The sequence below is a fragment of the Manis javanica genome, chromosome 15 (assembly GCF_040802235.1).
Source record: "Manis javanica isolate MJ-LG chromosome 15, MJ_LKY, whole genome shotgun sequence".
NCBI classification, from domain to species: domain Eukaryota; kingdom Metazoa; phylum Chordata; class Mammalia; order Pholidota; family Manidae; genus Manis; species Manis javanica.
Genome location: NC_133170.1, coordinates 13,369,490 through 13,391,563, shown reverse-complemented (window position 1 = coordinate 13,391,563; position 22,074 = coordinate 13,369,490). Strand labels below are relative to the sequence as shown.

At 42.2% G+C, this 22,074-nt stretch overlaps 1 protein-coding gene across 4 annotated transcripts in view; it reads right to left on the bottom strand.

Moving 5' to 3' along the window:
• Nucleotides 1-22,074, bottom strand: part of ST8SIA1 (ST8 alpha-N-acetyl-neuraminide alpha-2,8-sialyltransferase 1) — a 129,135-nt gene that overhangs the window by 72,282 nt on the left and 34,779 nt on the right. For all 4 annotated transcript variants that reach the window (XM_037020306.2, XM_037020307.2, XM_037020308.2 and 1 more), the window contains exon 2: nt 12,998-13,142. In XM_037020306.2, the coding sequence (XP_036876201.1) occupies nt 12,998-13,142 (145 nt within the window). The remainder of the gene's footprint in view (nt 1-12,997; nt 13,143-22,074) is intronic.

The following is a 22,074-nucleotide window of genomic DNA, read 5'->3' as shown; positions in this document are numbered from 1 at the left end:
ATCAACGACCAAATTAAAATGGAGATCCAGCAATATATGGAAACAAATGACAACAATAACACAAAGCCCCAACTTTTGTGGGACGCAGCAAAAGCAGTCTTAAGAGGAAAGTATATAGCAATCCAGGCATATTTAAAGAAGGAAGAACAATCCCAAATGAATGGTCTAATGTCACAATTATCGAAATTGGAAAAAGAAGAACAAATGAGGCCTAAGGTCAGCAGATGGAGGGAGATAATAAAGATCAGAGAAGAAATACATAAAATTGAGAAGACTAAAACAATAGAAAAAAATCAATGAAACCAAGAGCTGGTTCTTCGAGAAAATAAACAAAATAGATAAGCCTCTAGCCAGACTTACTAAGAGAAAAAAAGAGTCAACACACATCAACAGAATAAGAAACGAGAAAGGAAAAATCACGATGGACCCCACAGAAATACAAAGAATTATTAGAGAATACTATGAAAACCTATATGCTAACAAGCTGGAAAACCTAGGAGAAATGGACAACTTCCTAGAAAAATACAACTTTCCAAGACTGGCCCAGAAAGAAACAGAAAATCTAAACAGACCAATTACCAGCAACAAAATTTAATCAGTAATCAAAAAACTACCCAGGAACAAAACCCCCGGGCCAGAAGGATTTACCTCGGAATTTTATCAGACATACAGAGAAGACATAACACCCATTCTCCTTAAAGTTTTCCAAAAAATAGAAGATGAGGGAATACTCCCAGACTCATTCTATGAAGCCAACATCACCCTAATACCAAAACCAGGCAAAGACCCCACCAAAAAAGAAAACTACAGACCAATATCCCTGATGAACGTAGATGCAAAAATACTCTACAAAATATTAACAAACCGAATTCAAAAAGACATCAAGAGGATCATACACCATGACCAAGTGGGATTCATCCCAGGGATGCAAGGATGGTACAACATTCGAAAATCCATCAACATCACCCATCACATCAACAAAAAGAAGGACAAAAACCACATGATCATCTCCATAGATGCTGAAAAAGCATTTGACAAAATTCAACATCCATTCATGATAAAAACTCTCAACAAAATGGGGATAGAGGGCAAGTACCTCAACATAATAAAGGCCATATATGAAAAACCCACAGCCAACATCATACTGAACAGCGAGAAGCTGAAAGCTTTTCCTCTGAAATCGGGAACAAGACAGGGATGCCCACTCTCCTCACTGTTATTCAACATGGTACTGGAGGTCCTGGCCAGGGCAATCAGACAAAACAAAGAAATGTAAGGAATCCAGATTGGTAAAGAAGTCAAACTGTCACTATTTGCAGATGACATGATACTGTACATAATAAACCCTAAAGACTCCACCCCAAAACTACTAGAACTAATATCGGAATTCAGCAAAGTTGCAGGATACAAAATTAACACACAGAAATCTGTAGCTTTCCTATACACTAACAATGAACTAATAGAAACAGAAATCAGGAAAACAATACCATTCACAATAGCATCAAAAAGAATAAAATACCTAGGAATAAATCTAACCAAGGAAGTGAAAGACCTATACCCGGAAAATTACAAGACACTCTTAAGAGAAATTAAAGAGGTCACTAACAAATGGAAACTCATCCCATGCTCCTGGCTAGGAAGAATTAATATCGTCAAAATGGCCATCCTGCCCAAAGCAATATACAGATTCGATGCAATCCCTATCAAATTACCAACAGCATTCTTCAATGAACTGGAACAAATAGTTCAAAAATTCATATGGAACCGTCAAAGACCCCAAATAGCCAACGCAATCCTGAGACAGAAGAATAAAGTGGGGGGGAATCTCGCTCCCCAACTTCAAGCTCTACTACAAAGCCACAGTAATCAAGACAATTTGGTACTGGCACAAGAACAGAGCCACAGACCAGTGGAACAGAATAGAGACTCCAGACATTGACTCAAACATATATGGCCAATTAATATATGATAAAGGAGCCATGGACATACAATGGGGAAATGACAATCTCTTCAACAGATGGTGCTGGTAAAACTGGACAGCTGCATGTAGGAGAAACTGGATCATTGTCTAACCCCATACACAAAAGTAAACTCCAAATGGATCAAAGACCTGCCTGTAAGTCATGAAACCATAAAACTCTTAGAAAAAAATATAGGCAAAAATCTCATGGACATAAACATGAGTGACTTCTTCATGAACATATCTCCCCGGGCAAGGGAAACAAAGGCAAAAATGAACAAGTGGGACTATATCAAGCTAAAAAGCTTTTGTACAGCAAAGGACACCATCAATAGAACAAAAAGGCATCCTACAGTGTGGGAGAATATATTCATAAATGACAGATCCAATAAAGGATTGACATCCAAAATATATAAAGAGCTCACATGCCTCAACAAACAAAAAGCAAATAATCCAATTAAAAAATGGGCAGAGGAGCTGAATAGACAGTTCTCCAAAGAAGAAATTCAGATGGATAACAGACACATGAAAAGATGCTCCACATTTCTAGTCAGCAGATAAATGCAAATTAAAACCACAATGAGATGTCACCTCACACCAGTAAGGATCGCCACCATCCAAAAGACAAACAACAACAAATGTTGGAGAGGTTGTGGAGAAAGGGGAACCCTCCTACACTGCTGGTGGGAATGTAAATTAGTTTAACCATTGTGGAAAGCAGTATGGAAGTTCTTCAAAAAAATCAAAGGAGAAATAGCAATTGACCTAGGAATTCCACCTGTAGGAATTTACCCTAAGAATGCAGCAGCCCAGTTTGAAAAAGACAGATGTACCCTATGTTTAGCACAGCACTGTTTACAATAGCCAAGATATGGAAGTAACCTAAGTGTCCATCAGTAGATGAATGGATAAAGAAGATGTGGTACATATACACAATGGAATATTACGCAGACACAAGAAAAAAACAGATCCTACCATTCGCAACAACATGGATGGAGCTAGAGGGTATTGTGCTCAGTGAAATAAGCCAAGTGGAGAAGGACAAGTACCAAATGAGTTCACTCCTATGTGGAGTATAAGAACAAAGGAAAACTGAAGGAACAAAACAGCAGCAGAATCACAGAACCCAAGAATGGACTAATAGTTACCAAAGGGAAAGGGACTGGGGATGATGGGAGGGATAAGGGCAGTGAAAAAGAAAGAGGGCATTACGATTAGCATGTATAGTGCGTGGGGGGCACGGGGAGGGCTGCGCAACACAGAGAAGACAAGTAGTGATTTTACAGCATCTTACTACACAGATGGACAGTGACTGTGAAGGGGTATGTGGGGGGTACTTGGTGAAGGGGGGAACCTAGTAAACATAATGTTCGTTCTGTAATTCTAGATTAATGATACCAAAAAAAAAAAAAAAAGCCAAGCAGCTCCATTCACTCACTCACTCACTCACTCACTCACTCACTCATTCATTCCACTAAAATTTACTGAACATTACATCCCAGGCATTGTGCTAGTAACTGAGATACTATAGCCCCCTAGCCCCAATTAAATGCTGTCCCTAGGGAGCCCCCCATCTAGAGAGAGAAGCTTGAATCAAATACTTGAAACTCGAGGAGAGGTTGTAAATGAGAGGGACCGGGTGCTCTGAGGAAGGCCCCTTGGAGGAAGTGATACTCAAACGGGATCTAAGGCACTAATGTAAGTGAAGTGGGTGAGAGGAGCCAGAACTTCCAGGAAGGCATGTGGTGTGACGAAAAGCTCTGCAGAAAGTGAAGGCCAGCAAGGCAGAGGGCCAAGGGTGAGCAGACACTGTAGAAATTGATGCTAGAGCAGCAGGCTGGGGCCAGACAGTGCAGAGCCTCATGGGCCTTAAGGCGTGTCTTTTATTATTGGAATCAATAGGACGTTAACAGAGGAGTTTAAGTCAAAGTGATGACACAATCTAATTTGCATTTTAAAACAATAATTCAGGCTGCGATATAGGAATGGCCTTGAGGGGGCCAGATGAGATAAAGAAGGTGTCTAACTACAGCCCAGGGCAACTTCTCTCTTCATTCAGCAAGACTGAAAAATGAGGATGGAATGTTCTTGGGGTGAAAGGGTTAATACCCAGCTTTATTCTCATGGTGGCAGGTGAGGTGCTAGAATCCTGCCTACCACAGGGCAAGTTTGAAGAATCCCAGTCTCTGCCTCCCGGCCTCTCTGCACCCCCACCTCTCCCCCAAACCCCTGCAGCCTCTCAGGCTCTGTCCTGGGTGCTGCCGCCACGACTCCAGCCTCGGCTCTCCAGCAGCCATGCAGCCCAGAGCCCTGGGGCAGAGCTCTTTATGTTGAGTCAGTGATAACACAGTGCCCACACGTGTGCAGTGGGCAAGCCGACTGGGGTCAGGTGAGAATCCTGGCCACAGGGACTTTCATTTTCTCTGCAGAAGGCCAGTAAGAAGCAATAGTAGAATTCCAGGTGAGCAGTCATAGTCACCTGGAATAGGACGGTTCATGCCATGGTGGAAAATAAGAAGAAGACATGAGAAAGAGAAAGAAATGATCTTCACAAATATCAAAATGTCCTTCAGCTCTAGCCAATAACAATTTCTTAGAAATAATGTGTTTTCCTAATGATCAGTTACCAGAACCTCCAGCCAAGACGGTGGGAACTTGAAGCCCAGCGCTATTTAATCTGGAGCTGGGGGTATAGCTCTATCGCCCCCATCCCTCATCTCTGAGAGCTACACATTACTGGCACCTCATGTTCCTCATTTATCTTCTGGTTACTGTCACCTGTTACCAGTGGTACAAATATACATATTCCTTTCTAGCCACTGGCTGGCCTTCCTTTTATCCTCCACAACCAAGGTCACTCCCCTACCCTGTCTCCACCTCATCCCTTCCCTCATCCTATTGGGCCAAGTCTACCCAGAAGTTCTGAATCCTGCAGATAACAGGATATGACTATCTCCCACGCTATCTCCCAAGTGATCTAAAAATTACAGGCCAGTTAGCAGAAGAGAGTGAACTGTTTGAACAGATACAAACATTAAGAAAATGTTCTCTGTACTTATCCCTATCTTTTCATTCCCTGTGTGCAGTGGAACAAATTAAACCAGAGAAAATTCAGTGTTGATAGATACTTCTCTGCAAGTTAATCAAACGTATGTTTATGCATTTGAGACATCTAATAGAGTTAGGAAGTGCAAATTAGCCTATTAATAACTGAAAGGAAACACAGGCCTCCTGGTATGCAAACAGATGCTCAAAACTGAATCACAATGGATGGAGATTCCTTTTTACACCTGGATCTTTGCCTGTAAGAAGGATCAAGATAAAGAAAACTATTGAAGGAGGGGGGAAAAAAAGAGATACGCCAGCTTTTTCTTTAGGAAAACACTCTGTCATGTCACCACACTTCAGAAGAAAACATTACATGGAACATTAACGCCTGAAAAAAGTTTTCACTCCCATCAGACCTACTGATGATTTGACTCAGTGGTAACTGGTGTCATGCATCCCTTTCCACTGTTTCCAAGAAGCTACAAACCTGAGACACAATCAGTTTTTTACTAAATTTTGCACATTATCAAGTATTTTAGGAAGGTCTACACCATGGCAAGATGGTTCATTCGTTACATTTTCATTTTGTTTCAGTCAGAAACAACCCGTGAACTTTCATTAGAGAAAGGTTTGAATTTGTAATTATTTCTAAGTTTGAAAGGCAAAGCCTTTCTTACAGTTTGCCTTCAACTACTCTGGGGGCAAGTCCATGATTCACCTCACTTCTAAACATTTACTTTCATTTCCTACAAAGGTAAAAGATATTTGGAAGTCCTGTGATGACTCACTCTCTTCATCTTCTCAGTCACAGAGCAATTTGAGGAACAGTGGATGTTAATCCATTGTTCAGATGCACAATTTCAATTCACTAGAATAATTTATCTCACTTTACACTTCAGCTTATCATAATTATTCTCCATCTCTGACACAATGTGCAAGTGGCTGAGTCTGTAGTCTTCTCCATTACTATATTTATTTTTCCCTAAATGCCTGACAACAGACTTTTCTCTTCTCACCATTCACCAGTCTAGATAATTGACTTGACCACCTTTCTAGTGACTTTTCTTTCCACTGGTCTAGTATTACCAAAATGCTAACAAAATGCTTACATCCCATAAATGCTTAAGCATCTAATAAGAGTAACATTATTATGTTTGTATAATGCATTCATTACAAAACACCTTTACATCCACAATCTCATTTTTACTTTTTTTCTCATAATAAACACTGAAATATGAATATCAAGTATTATTAGTCCTGAATTGAAAATTATAAGACTCGGGCTGAGAACAGTTACATGTCTGTCTTGGGTCATTAAATGTCGTCATAGAAAGGCCAGGTCTAGAACTCAAATCTTTGGACTCCATTCCTTACTGCAGGGAAAATGGAACTTTCATGGCCAGGATTCTCACCTGATTCTAATATCGGCCATTGTATACATACAGGCACCTGTTTGCATACCTGTTGGCAGTAGGCTGTTTACCTGCTGACAGAGCTCCACCCAGAGTGAGCTGTCAGTCATGGAAGTATGCTGCAGAAAGAGCAGAGGGGAAACAAATAAGCACCTGGACCTAATGGGTCAGGCACCTGCCAGTCACCACAGAGACAGGCCCAGAGAATTCTACCCGGTGTGCGGAAGCAGAGAGGAAAGCCCTGGAGCCCAAGCTAGGAAGAGAGAAGGGCAGAGGTGTGCTGGGAGCAGAAGTAACAGGAGGGAGTGGAGATGGAGCCACCAGCAGAGGCAGCACCTGGGGAGCAGAGGCTGCAGCCAGGCCCAGGAACGGGCTTGTAGCTTGTACACACCCAGGTGACAGCCACAAGAATGAGGCTTGGTATGAGTCCCTGTTTAGCCACAACGTTCCGCTGTGGTTATCTGGTCTCACTGAATTCACAGTGAATGTGCCTGGAGCAGGGAACCCCCTCCTCATGTGGCAACATCCACACAGTTCTTTAATGCTGGCATTCCATCAGAAATCAGAGTAAATGACCTGAATTACTTAATGGTAGTGAAATCATGTGCTAGATTCCTATAATAAAGAAGCAATGTGCAAAGAGTAACATGTTCCCTTTGAGAACCTGGATTTCTCTGTTACAGATGCAATTTTGTGATTTACAAGAAATATACGTATGTAGTCATTCAGATGACCAAAATATATTTCTCATGTATATTTGGTCCTCACCCACAGAGTTCCTGCTTCACAGCTCCCAAGATCCTTGGGATTTCCTAAGCAACAGGGACATCTTTTGCCATATTTGGCCTCTTGATCTCAGCTCCTGAAAAAATACTTCTCAGCCATAAAGGGTGTGCTGTATTCATACCAACCTCTTCACACCACATCTGGGTTTATGTTAATAAGGTAACTTTGTCAAGCACCTAAGGAGGGGGCCAGTTGCCAGAGGACTTTAGTCCCACTCCCTGACCTCTGGGTAGAGGAGAGGGACTAGAGGTTCAATCAGACACCAATGGCCCAAGATTTAATCAGTCATACCTAAGCCTCCATAAAAACGGAAAGGTTGGGTTTAAGAGCTTCCAGGTTGGTAAAGTAGAATACTATCATATGCCACTGAACTGGGCCCATGCTCCATAAGGACAGAAGCTCCTTTGTTCTGGACCTCACCCTATATATCTCTTCACCGAGCTGTTGATCCATGTCCTTTAATATCTTCTGTAATTAATTGGTAATCTAGTGAGTAAATGGGTTTCCTCAGTTCTGTGTATTGTTCTAGCATATTAATCAAGCCCAAGGAGGGTGTCATGAGAACCTGTGAGTTACAGCCAGTCAGTCAGAAGTACATGTAACAACCTGGACTTGCAATTGGCATCCTGAGTTGGAGTGACTGGAACTTCCAATTTGTAGCTGGTCAGATCAGAAGCACAAGCAACAATCTGGGCTTTCGACTGACATCGGAAGTGAAGGGCAGGTTTGTGGGACTAAGCCCTTCACCTAGGAATCTGATGCTATTTCCAGATAGATAGTGAAAGCATTGAGTTGAATTTCAGGACACCCAGCTGGTGCCTCAGAATTGCTTGGTGGTCTGGGGAAACCTGCACTCATAAGCTGGAATTGGATCCCAGAACCCATTTAAGAAATCAAAGTAACATAATCAGTCTTATTTCTTCTTCCAGGTAGGCCACTAGGGAGCACAAAATCAAAGGGAAATGACAGTACTGCATAGCTAACTAATTTCAAAGAGACACTACGGTATCATATAGGACCCTATAGTCTGCATATCTACACTTTCTCTCAAAGAACTGCAAAAGAAATTTCTCTATTTCTTTACATCAGGGAAGTGAAAAACCTTAAAATGGCTTCAGAGTGACTTGAGTGATAAAAATGAATGACTAAACTTATAGGAAAAAAAAAAAACAATATAAACACTAAAACTGGCCAGGTTTCCTATGTCAGCTCTGGAACGCTGAATAAACTAGCCCTTCTCAGGTTGTTTCATCCATGAAATGAAGACAACCAACCACAGAGCTGTTGCAAGGGCAGAGTAAGAGAGCACAAAGAAACTGAGACAGACAGGACAGGTCAGCACACACAGTGCCTCTGCCTAGAGCCAAAACCCTGAAATTCCCAGTGTCTCTTGCAGCTATACATGTGCACGTGATTCAGTCCTGACCACTGACCCATCGGCAGGAGTCTGTCCACCTTTCCTGTTCTGTTTCTTCCTTCTTCCTCCTGAGATCCTGGATCAAAACTGGAAGGTTCCTTGGCCATGTTCGGCTCAGGATGTTCAAGTAAGAAGACAGAAGCCTAGGAGCTTGGTGGCTCTGTGTGGCCATCATCTAGCCCTGAATCACTTGCTCACGCCCTAATTCCTTACTGTTGGACATAAACAAGCGCCTCTTTGGTGAGGACCCCGTGTCAGGTTTCTGTTAGGAAGCAGCTAAACACAAGCCTGACAACGTGAGCCCAACACAGACTTGGCAAAGATCTATGCCCACCAAATAGGAGTCCCTTTCGTTTCCTTCTGGGTGAGAAGGTATATATTCGGGAAAATGATTATAATAATATTTTAAATAAAAACTCAGCTACCAAATGCTACAAATTGTATTGTGTGATCCAAATTTCATTAGGAGAAAAAAAAAATGACTGTGAGGCCCAGGGATATCCAGGACCGCAGAGATTCCTATTAAGCACATTACTGTGAGGGGGGAAAAATGCATATTTTTTCATTTTACCAAAATCAATCTGACGAAAGTACTTCATCACATCCTGCTGGGTTTCCCACAGGCCGAGGGCACCGTGGGTCCAGGCCAAGAGGACCATGTCAAGGAGCTCACGGTGATCAGAGGCGCTCAAAATGAGTGTCCGCCTGGGCTGCATTCATTATGTTTGTGATTTTTTTAATATATGGCCTTGGGTGGCTATTCTGAGGCAAAATGACTAGTTGAGTTTGTGATTTATGTCACATGCCTCTTCAACACACTGTAACAGAATGGTAAGCCAACCATGTTTTTGTTACACCAAAATGAGTATTTTTCAGACTTTAACACAATTGCGGTTTCTAACATTCCTACTACTCCCTCACTCATGTCCAAGGAACTTTATGGTCTTTCTAAGCATAGATATGTTTTAGGCCAAAACAGCATTTATTCGGTAATATCAACAAACTTGCGACCACACAGGCTTCAAAGGGACGGGCCTTGGCAAAGCAGGATGCTGCTGGTCTGAACCCGGGGAAGGGAGTATTCTCTAAGCAGGAACACTACCATCACACAGCACCCTCCGAACACACAGACGCGCAGCATATTCTAGAAAATATAAGGGTTAAAATTCAGCCCTGTAGGTCTAACACAATTCAACAAATATTTCACCAAAATACATTTACAGAGTCATTTGCAAACAGCTGCATTAAAATATCCTGCTTAGTGCAAGGACACTGCCTTGGTTGGGGGGACGCTGATGGGGGCCCTGGGCAAACGTGAGCACCTGCAAATTAGCATCTCTATGGAGAAGGAAGCATTGCACTAGGTCCAGAAATGAAAAACGATTCTCATTCCCCAAAAGCTTACAGGCTGGTATTGAGCACTTATGGACTTTTGGAAAACAATGATATATAGGTACACAATTATGGAGTTAACTGCATATGAGGCAGAATTGAATACATTTTATAGTAAAGCTATGGGGAGTTTTAGGAGGTTCAAATAAGAATAAACTAACAGTAATTAAGGAAATTCAAGTGGCCTCCAAAAAGGAACCTCCTAGCTATATACCGCCTGATTCAGGTGGTGCTGACTTCCTACAACCCCCACGGCAGCCTGTATTGATTGCACCTTGGCGACAACAACAAAAACAGTGGATAAAAACAGGCAAGAGAATAACAATAACAATGACGGCTGACATACATATATTGAACATTTAGGGGAAATGTATAATAGACAATTAAGATATATTAAAATATATAATTAAAAGTATAATGTAAAATTATACATCTGAGTCAGAAAATGAGTGATGTGGCATTGTTTTGCTGCAGCTCAGAAAAAGGGGGCTGCTATGTTCAACTGACAACACTGAGCCCACCCACTCACGCGCTTTCTGCCGGACCAGCATACACGCTGCTTTCTTCCCACAGAGAACATGAATGAAGCACATCCGTTAACTGCCAACTTAGCTTCCTGATAACAAACTAGAAATGCTTCACTGAGAGATAACAATGGGGTGATGGCACGGGGATATAGACCATCCTTTTTGTTGATGCAAACTGATTTTCCAAGATTTCTATAAATGAATTAGTCATTGCAGAATCTCAGCTGGAAAATACACTTTTTTAAGAATCCACTCATTGAATTGATTTAGCCTTCAGTAAAGATTGTGCACACATACTATGATGTAATGACTTCTGCTTCCTAAGAAGAAAAACATTTTTCCTCTATTATTCAGGGATGGTTCCTTGGTCTAGCAACTGACATGAAGAGGCCCAGGATTCACGTGCATGCACTTTGAAAAGGAAATGTTTCCTGCCTACTGCTGCAACTGACAGATAAGCTGAGGGCTATTTGTATTTCTTTAATCATCTCTTTTCTTCAAACCTAGTTTTTAGCACAAAGTTAGGAGTCAGTTGGTATCACTGAATGCCTTCATGTATAAAAAGTCTATTTTGGATTTCTTTAAGAACGTTTCTAGTTGATGAGCCTGGCTCATCGGGAGAGAGAGGAGATTGCTTCCTTATCTCTTCTTCCCTTCAAAGCAAGTTGATGGCAGGTTTTGGACATTAAAGATGCTGTGGATTGGTTTATTCACCCTCTATTCCACCCTTTTCCTAGTTCCCTGCTGAAGCTTGTTTTAAAAACTGCTTCTCCTGAATTTCTTTGCAACTAATGCTCTATATGCAAATCAATCTTATCCATCAGAGGCACCTGAGGGAGATTTGTGACGAGGAATGAGTCGCAACCCATCTTGCTGGCCCTGTGGCTGCCAGATGCAGTTGTGGTCACTAAAAATGGCAATGGCAGCCAGGGCTTTCTAATCCCTATCCCTACACCACAGTATGGCAGCAGGTTCCTGAAATAAGTAATTCCAGAGGTCACCGCTTGACTCCCACTTCTCCATTCTTCTAATGGTTTTTTAAGTGCCTAATTCCTGATCTGATATCTTTCTGCTAACAATACCTAGGAAGATGTCTATTCCTTGCCTTAAACCCTGACTAAATCAATTATATTCTTCATTCCTCAGCCTGAAGATGCAACATAGGAATCAGGACAACATTAAAGCCTAACATTTACACGGTATTCTGTATTTGCAAAGTACATGGACATGCATTATCTAAATCAATCCTGAACACAAGCCTGTGAGGTGGTAGGACAGGTCCTGCTCTCTCTGTATAGATGAGAAAGGTGAGTCTCAGAAGTGTTAAGTGACTTAGCAAGGCATTTAGTTGGTAAGAGATGGAGACAAAATTCAATTCCACATTTTATGACTCAGTCATTTCCTTTGACACCAAGAAGCTTCCCAAGGGAAGAAGGAAGAGAAAGCACATGGATGCTGGCAAATAAATTAAACCTTCCATATCCTATGTGAAAATAAAAATGTAAAACCTTACCATTATACTCTAAAAACATTAGATGAAAACACCTGAGTATGAATTAGCAAATCCAGGCTGTTTCACAGAGAGCATGACCTTGGATGTAGTAGAACCTCAACTATACAGGATCCCTCTTTTGAAGATCCTTTGCTGTTAATACAGATGCATGAAAGGTTCAGTCCCATTTTTCAGCTCTGGATTTTTTTCCTGCCCAATCATTTGGCCAAACCAAGAGTGGCTTGAAGACTTGGGGAAGCCAAGATTCATTTCTCAGTTTCTCTCTCACAGCAATTTCAGCTAAGAAGCACACCCCTTTCCAACTCAAGTTCCCTAGAAACAAAGAGATTCCCCCCCACACCCCCCTGCTTTTAGTAAAACATTTGACTTCAATGCTCCAGAAGCCAAAGAAGAAAAACATTAAGTAAGCAAAGCTTGATTCAGAACACTTCAAAAGCGGTCGAATTCTTTCTCCCCATCTCTACCACCCTGCCACTTCATAGGAATAGTCTAACCACAGGGTTAAGATTCAAGAGCTCTAAGGAGCAAACTTAGGACCAAACGGTCCCCACTCCCTGAGAGCAACATCAGCCCTAAGAAAACATTCCAGTATTGCAAATCTGCAAGAATATTCCACAGCCAATCTTGAAACACTGGAATTCCACAATTCCCTGGACCCTGCTCCCTTCTTGGCCAGCTTCCTTCAGTCTCATAGGACTCAAATCAGAAGGGACAGGAGAAACTGTGAGTCTATAATATCCTATTTTTGCCTTCGCATCAAAACATTATGTGATTTCGTCCCCCAAAATGACAGCTACACGGGAAACCATTTATAACTAAGAAGAGATGGGAAAAAAAAGATAAGAAGTAGCTCTGATTAGTTAGGCAAACTCAATTATCCCTTTTCTATGACATCAAGACATGTAAGAAACTATATTGAAAGACAGCACACGTTATACTAACCTGGGGGAAGAGAGAATAAGTTGTATTGTCAATGGTGAATGAGTATAATAACTCCCCATCATACCACATGCTCTTCCCCATGGGGGAATTCATTTTAGTCATAGCAAAGAGATGGGCAGGGTCGCAGCAGTCTTCCATCTGTTTCCTAGGAGAGAAAATAGGGAGAAAGAACAGCAGGTTAAGTGAGCAGCAGACTCATTCACTTGTCATTCCCACAGAGATGTGCAGCCTTACCTCAGTGCCAGCTCACAAAAGCATCTGTGTCTCCAAGGTGATTAGACTACTATTAACTCACTCTTCCAGCCATTCCAATGTATGCCTGGAATACTTCATAATTTAAAAATTCAAGAAAATTAAGTTTTCATCCGTTAATGATGTTAAAATTAAACATCAACTTTCAGATGCTGCTGAAATATGTCTGAAGGCAAAACTAATCATTATAATTGCAGATTTATTGATTGACTTAAACATCAAAGACTTGGATGGCCAACTCTGCGGACTGTTGAGCTGTTCGGCTGCAGCAGAAAGGAATCTTTATGGTGATTTACCAGTGAGGTGGTTCCCTTTGGTGACAAGGGACTTTATGTGAGCTCTACGGAGCAGGGAATACTGAGTGGCCCAGAAGAGTGGGCACACCCCAAAACTGCAGACAAGCCTAAAAAACCACCCCTGGGAAACCCTTTTAAATAGAAACCAAATGAGTTGAGTGATGTGATTTCAGACACTGGGGAAGCCAGCTGCCTTCTAAGTGGTAAATCTCCTGGGCCTTTGTGATTCTCATTTTGTCTGACCTCCCAGTAGTGTTTGACAGAGTGGGGCACCTTGACCTTTGCAAAGCTCTCCTCACCTCCTTGGTGTCTGAACAGCAGGGTCTCCTGGGCTGCCTCACTCTTCTGAGCTGGCTGGAGGTCATACACACTGCCTGCCCCTCGGATGGGTGCCCTGCTACAGGCCCATCTGTCCCTTCCTCTCTAATTGAAAACCTGTCAGAAATCAACTCACTGCGCTACTGAGCTTCCAAGAGTAAAAAGAGCTTCTTCCCACCTCTAGAAGAACCAATGAAGAAACTGCTGATGTAAACCACTTCTGAACGGCGCCCCCCGTGGACCAGCTTGCTCAGACATCCTTAACCATCCACGAAACAGAAGCTTAGAGCGGGAAAGGGAGCAGTAATGTGGGGTTCTTGGGGTTAACATTAATAAAACGTGTCAGTTCTTTTACCAGCAATATGGGTTTACTCAGGAACAAGGTACAATAGAAAATTGCACCTTAGGACAAGCCTGTCCCAAGAACAAAGCAGAAGAGGCTTTTTTATAGCTGAAAGGGAAGTTGGGCGACTGTTCTAAGCAAAAAGTCCATTGGAGGAAACGAGAAGTCCTACATGTTCTGGCTTTTCATTGGCTGGACTGTTGCCAGAAGAGACAGAAACCCTTCCCTCCTCCTACTAGGTGCTAAAGTAGCCAAAACAGTAATGGGTTGTAAGGTACCCGTCTCCTCCTCCCTGTGAGGTCTGCAATTAACCAGGAGTGGTGGGCATGAGAGCTCTGGCTAAGCGCTCCCCCTGCAGGCCCTCCAACTCTACCTCAGTGAGGCTTCCTTCTACGGATTTTCACAGGTTCAAATCCTAGCTCCGCCACTTGCTATTATCTCAGGAGCATTACTGGGCTTCACAAGCGGCCTCAGAAACTTCTTGAGAATTCACAGAAAGTGCAGGCGGAGCACGCAGTAAAAGTTCAATACATGTCATTATTACACAATTCCCATCTCATTGGAGAGATGAAAACCCAAGTCTGTGTCTGGGGCCAACCTCCCGAGCGCAGGGCCATGGCGCTCTTCCCGCCACACCTGCTTTCCCTGGTGCAGAGCTTGGCTCCGCCTCCACAAAGGTTTTGATAGAAAAGACGGGGGCTCGGGGCTCAGTAAGGAAGCCCTCATCTTATCCAAGTCGCCAGGATTTGTGTCACTTGGTGCCGTCCGTCATCCTGCCGTTCCTCACCAGATGCACGGTCCTTTCCCCCACCATCGTCATCAATTCTTACCAGTGTTCCATCGCCCAATAGGCAGCCTGAACAGAGGCAGTGAAGTATTACAGAACTGCCTACATCCTGGAATTATTATTATCACTCCCAACTCACATCTGAGGAACACGCTGAGGACCATTACAGGGCCTGCTCAGGTCACACGGGTCCAAGTCTAGGTTCTCTCCTCTGCATGCTGCCTGCGCAGAACTATTTTGACTCACTTACCCTTCTCTCTCCTGAAGGGATGCTTCGTAAACACCAGCCAAGCACCTCCAATGTGCCAGGGTCTTTTGTAAATACTGGTGCACTTCATTTTCAGAGAGAGCGACTTTGGAGCTGGACAGCTTTGAGACTCTTTTTTCAGTAACTTAGGTCATAAAACTAGTGAAGAAGTGGGGCATGGCTTTATTCACGGGTCTGTTTATCTCATGTCTGGTGTTTACTTTCAACCAGACCATAGCTCTCACCCTCAAACCAAGCTAAACTTGTCATTCAGTACTTCAGAAAAAAAACCTGTCACAGCCATATAATAACATTTCATTTTGCCTAGGATCGGGCTGCTTACACAGCACTTTCACGTTGATTTCCTCTTTTCATCCTCAAAAAAACCAGGAAGTTAAGAGTTGATGGTATAACTCTAAACTTATAATAGACAATGAAACTGAAGCCCATTCAAGTTCATTAGGTTAATAAGCGTTGGCTTAATTATTGACTAAATGTGTATCAAATGGACTCAAATTCACATCTTTCCTTATAGCATCACCATGCTCAGGGAAATCATTCCTTCCGTGGGAAAACCAACTACTCAACAGAAAATGGAAAGTATCACATGTGTATAAATAGATATTTTTTCTCTCTCAAGAGTTAGAGCGCATTCATAATCATCATCTTGCCATTTGCAACATGAGAGTGGTCTTCCTGTCATATACTTTCCAGCTTTTCCCTTCAGCCAGAATGGCCCCCATCTTCCGTCTCCCATGCCCATCTCTGGAAAGCGGCAAAAAACAAATCACAACAGGGAAGTGTGTACCTTCCCCGTGCCTGAGAGGGGCCCATTCCTTACCACACTGGCTATAGCACAGCACTAAAAATGGTAGCAGGAATAGTAATACCAGCAGTAGTAACGGTCATCATCAGAGAAGCAGTCTTAGTGATATTTAGTGAGTTCTTGCCTAATAGTGTGCTAGGTTCTTGGGATATAAAACTGAATATAAAAAGCAGTCCTGTCCTCAGGAAGCATGCTCAAAGAGGGGGTAAGGGCCAAACAAGTGGCTACCTAAGTGTGCAGGAAGAGGTGGCCAGCACACCGAGATGTGCACAGGTGGCTGGGGTTGCTTAGAAAGAAGAAGGCAGGGAATCACACTCAGGGTTCCAGGAAAATTCCTGCCTTGAAATTTGCACCCTTAGAGAAACTGGCAGGAAAAAGAAGGCAAGTCTTTCAGGCAGGAGTGCCGCTACCGAGACAACCGAGACAGGAGACCACAGACTCATTTCTTCATCACAGCACCCAACACACATATTAAGTCTGTGATCTCTAAAACACTGTTGAGAGTTGAATAACGAATTTTACCTCCATCCAACCGGCAGGTGATCCTGGACAGAAGATAGATACCAGCTTTTAAAATTTTTGGCAACATTTGTTCCCATCCCCTTCCTCAAGCTTTGTATTGAGACTGTTTATTATTCACAAAGCAGAAGTAAATCCATTTTTACATTCAAGTTTAAATTTGCAGATTATTAAGTTTCAGTTGAATGGGAGTTGTGTATTGGCATTAAAACGCAAATGCTTTTTGTTATTTGAATTCAAGCTTCAGCAGAGCTTGTATCAAGTGAGGCTATCATTGGATCATGAAAGCAAATACTTATGAAGCCTGGGAGCCACCTGGTAGAAACTCACTGGGGTTCTCATCCCCTCCTAATGAAAGCCATGGATACCACCTAAACCAAAGACAGTATACACTTATAGTGCCTATAGACCAGCAAGACTGAGGTTCCGGGGAAACTAAGGGCCAGTAAGGCTGAAAATCCAATCACTCAGTTAATAATGCCCAGTCTCAGAATGAACCTTGCTGAGACTCCATGTGCCACGTTCAGTGCCTTAGTCACCAGACATGAAGAAGGTTGGCAGGCTGCCACTCCAGTTGACTGACATTCTTGTGCCCTTTCTGAGGAATGACTGAACTTGAGAAAGTAGAGGTGAGAGTTCTAGGGCAGCCCCCGTATTTGGCCAAAATCTGCTGTTACTTACTCTACAGCTTTAGATTCAGCTGATGGAAGGCTGAGTAGTCACACAACCAAACATCCAATTCACTGCCATTTCTGGCACCCCCGAATGTGTATGGGACAAATGCTCGTGTGATCATGTACAGAAACGTCATATCGAAGCAGGCCATCGATATATGCAACACAAACAGTATTATTAGATAGTATTGTCACTAGAATGTCTTGTTTAGAAGTAAACTGAACTCTATGTGTTTTATACATTGAAACACAGTCAAGGGCAGTATAAATGTATCTCTAATATTACAAGAGAAAATGCTGCAATAATACATTTACTGTATAACCTATTAATTTTATATACAAAAATAATGAAGAATTATTGATTACACAGGATAATAAATTGCCAGTTAAAGAAATACTGAAAGAGAATGTGTTTGGAAGGTAACGTTAAGAAAAATACTACATCATTCTTCTGCCAACATATATTCATAAAATTTTAAATACTATAAGACAGAATAAAAAGAGCTGAGATTACATGATAATTCGAATATTTATAGAAGTATTTGATAGACTAGCATTAAAAAATATTCAACAAAATAACCTTTAAGAACTGTATTTAAATTTGTAATGTAACTCCATTTGGACAGTGAATTGTTTAGGAAAAAAATTTCTGTCTGGGAACTCTTCATAACCTTGTTATGAGGAGCTGATAGTTAAATGTCAAATGTGCCCCTAAAAAATTCCACAAGAAAGTAAAATTCGAAAAACAACAGCATGGAAATCATTATGACCTGATCATAAGGAGAATTCCTCATGTCCCTCTTATTTGCTTGATTCCTCTCTACAACACATAGCACTATTTACAGGCTGTATGTCTAATTTATAGTTTTTCTTCTTGTCTGTTTACTAGAGTCCCAGAATATAAACTACACGAATGGGGGAGAGTTTTGTCTACTGTTCACAGCCACTTCCTCAACTCCTGACATGCTGGCTGATACACTGAACAGGTGCTTAATAAATGCACACTAAATAAATAAATAAATAACAAGTAGGAAGAGAAGAAGAAAATACTGAGGAAGAGACTCTCACAACACATTTTGTTCTCACAAATCAAAATTCAAATGGAAGAAGCCAGTTCCTTATAGTTTCAGTCTATGGAGATCAAAAAACAAAAGCTGATCAAAGTAATGGCTATAGACCGGTGAACATTTTCAGCAGTAGCAGATCTAAGATTTTTGAGATTTGCTCAGTGGTGAACCCCACATTCCTTATGCTGTGCACTAAACTCTAATCTGATTAAGGCAAGCATGACTTCAGGACTGCAGACCACAGGAGCCGGTCCACCAGGTGATGGGGCTCACAAGTTCTGTGTCCTTCCCCAGAGTCTCAAACTTTCAAAATCTGACTTACAAAATGTTTGATAAGGTTTCATTCAGATTTAATCTTTTCTCCAAAAAGTTCTGTCTATTCTACTGATATCTGACTTTAATCAACTATTGATTTTAACATTTGGCTTTTAGCCAAAATGTGTATTTAACACATTTCTCCCAGACAGCTAAATCAATAGTTCTTACTGTAAACTCTCCTGAGTTGAGTCCTTTTAGACTATTGTATGTTAACTCCTTGGATTAATGTCACAGAGCCTGATTCACTGCTGAAAATGAGGCCACGCTCCACCTCCAAGGATGCTTTTGAAATTGAAATAATACATATGAAGCACTTAACACATTATATGATTTCAATTAGTTATTTCATTCATGGTCAGGGACCATATGACTCTGCTTGCCTCACACAATCCTAGATTATGACTATTTTCCAGATACAATTATTAATGATTACCCCTTCCCATCCCAAATATGTCCTTACATAGATGATAAATTTTACGGTCCCTCTACTAAGAGTAGAAGCTAAACAGCTGGCATCCAATAAAAGAGGGCTTTTCTTTAAGTGAATAATCTTGTGGCCAACAGAGAAATCAGAGAAGTTTCTAATTCCAAATAACTAACTGGCAGATTTCACAGACATTACACAGGCAGGGTTTGTTCCATGATCCAGTGATTTTTTTCCCCCCAACTTAAAGGAATTTTTGTCTTAAATTATCTGTTTTGAAGAAAGTTTAAAAATCAGGAGTCACTGTTGACTGAGGGCCCAGGATCTGTCTAGAACAAGAACTTGCAGAAGTTGCTCTGAAGTAACAGAGCAGCGGGGTTCTGCCTGGGGCGGGGGAGCTGGGGCAAATGGGGACAGATCCTCGCTGGGACAAACCACAACCTGGTCCCCCCCAGGGGGTTTACATCATTGACTTAAGACATGTAAAATACATACAAGGTATAAGGTAGAGATTTGTATGCATCTTATTTTTCTGTAAAATTCTTTTGAATGGTGTGGAGGAGAAATGTTTTTGATTAGATTATTGCTTGAAATAATGTTTTCTACAGATATAATAAAAATGCTTTCAAAGATTAATCTGGATAATTTGCTAGGATGAGGAAAAGAGAGGAAAAACAGCTCTTAGATAGATAACTACTTAAGACAGCAAGTAACCTTTTATTTAGCAGCATTTTATTCTTCACATTTGAAATGACTGCACAATAAAAGAAAAGCGTTCCAAGGACAGGCAGATCGGCACCACATGTAACTTGCATTTTTGTGACACATGCTGAGCAGACTTAAAAGGAGGGACTTTGGGCACATAAATATTTCAAGGATGATCTGTTTTCCTTAAAACATATTTATTTGTAATGCACTTAACAAGTACACATAATTATTTGAATTGAAGACCATAAATTTTCCAGGAAGGATTTCAATGCAGGCTTCTCTTCAGTCTTCCTACATATAGTTCCGCAGCTCTAGGAGCCGGGAAGATTTAGAATGATCCTTCGCGAATCACCGGTTTGCTGCTTTGGTAGCTGGAAGGGACTGGGCTCCCTTGAGCAGCCCTCATTATTTGATTCACTCAATGAATGATATTTACTGAGCACTTTCTACACGCCAAGTGCCATGCTAGGCACCAAGGACAGAATGAGGGAGCGGGGCAGAGAATACCTTGGCATCTTAAATTCTAATGGGGACACCAGATTAACAAGATAAATAAAGCATATGGGTGAGGGGGTGAAGGGTGCAAGTTCACCAGGGGACTAAGGAAGTCCTCACTGTTAAGTGGCATTTGAGTACAAACCAGGAGAAGGAGAGCAAGCAAGCCATCTGGATATCTGGGAGAAGAGCGTGCAGGTCAAGCCAACAGCAAGTCCGAAGGCCTTCGGGCCGGGGCGTGCCAGTGTGCTCACAGAACACGGAGGAAGCTGGGGGAGCTGGAGTAGAGAGGCGGGGGCAGGCGCGTCAGCGGGAGAGGATTGTGCAGCGCCGGGTACGTGTGGCTCTTACTCCAGTGAAGGGGGCAGAATCTGCCCTCACGACCAACCTCCCCGTGGCATCATCCCTAGACCCACAGAACAAATCCAGCTCCAAAACTGTACAAAGGCATTTGGATTTTTCCAAAGTTGTAATGGTGTAAAGGTCACTGCGGAGCAGAACCTTCATGAACTCTCCCAGTACCTGTCTGTCCCCTAGACACAGTGTGACCGCCCCCCCAAGCCCGCCCTCCCTCTACCACATCTCTCTCTTCTCCAGAGCGATTTCGCTCAATTAGACTACTTGCCTCCCCCTCGTGATCATCTGAAGTCATACTAGGTATGAGAAATACTCTTACACCAACTCTTTTTGGATTTTTTTCACCTTTTGGAAAAATGGAGGGATTTGAAAGACACAGTAAATTTTCCTGTTAGATATGTTTAGTCTTTTATGAATAAAAATTACTTCTCTCTTGGTCTATTAAAAGGATTATGATAAAAACAGCTGAGTGGACGGACACCAAACGCAGATCGCATGTTCTCAGCGGTCTGACACTTCAAGGAGGAAGGCGATGCCATCACTTTGGGGGCTTGGGCAGGAGCAGAGGCGGAGGGATGGGGGCATGCCCTCAGAGCACGCTGGCCGGCCGTCCACGACACACGGGGTTCTGGGAGGGAGGTCCAGACTAGGAGCACCAGCCCATGTGTAAACCCCCAGACTCCACTGAGTTTTAAACTTGTTTTCAAGTGGCAGATGCTCCAAGTTATAAATTACATGGACTCATACTGAGCTGTTTCTCCAAGGTACGAGTTCACCTGGCGGGGCAGGACGCAGCAGGGGCGTATGGCCTTGACCGTGGCCAACAGTGCTGCTGAGTAGCACTGGAAGACCGCCTGTTACTTCTTAAATATAAGGAACCTATTCAGGGACATCTTTTCTTGTTCTAATGACACCTACATCTGAGCTTATTACTGTGAAACATGAAGAGTTAGTGGAAGGCAAAGCAAATGAAAAGCAACAGTCGAAAGTGATGGAAACTGTGTTAGGGGATTTCCAAATTCTGCAGATTTTTCCAAGTGAGGGAACTGAACCAGCAAATGTCAAGATGAGCTCAGGAGTGGTGAATTTTAAAGGGTGAAGCCCAGGAGTCAAGCTCCTTGGATTCATCTCCGCTCTTCTGCCTACTGGATGAAGGACTGGAACATTTGTCCTGAAATTTTTCTAGACCATACTTATCTCTTCTGTAATTTATGGCATACACTTCTGGTATTTCTGTGAGTAATGGTTCCAGTGTTTGAACAGATTCAAAACCATTTTCTGAGAAAAATCTTGGCTTGGCACTATGACCCATTTCCACAGCTTGGAATTCTGTGTAACGACACAAGCCAGGGATTTTCAACTTTCCTAACGGAATATTAACTGTGTCAACTGCTTGTCTGAAATGTACATTTCTCTTTACTCAGCACAGAATGTCAGCATTTCAAG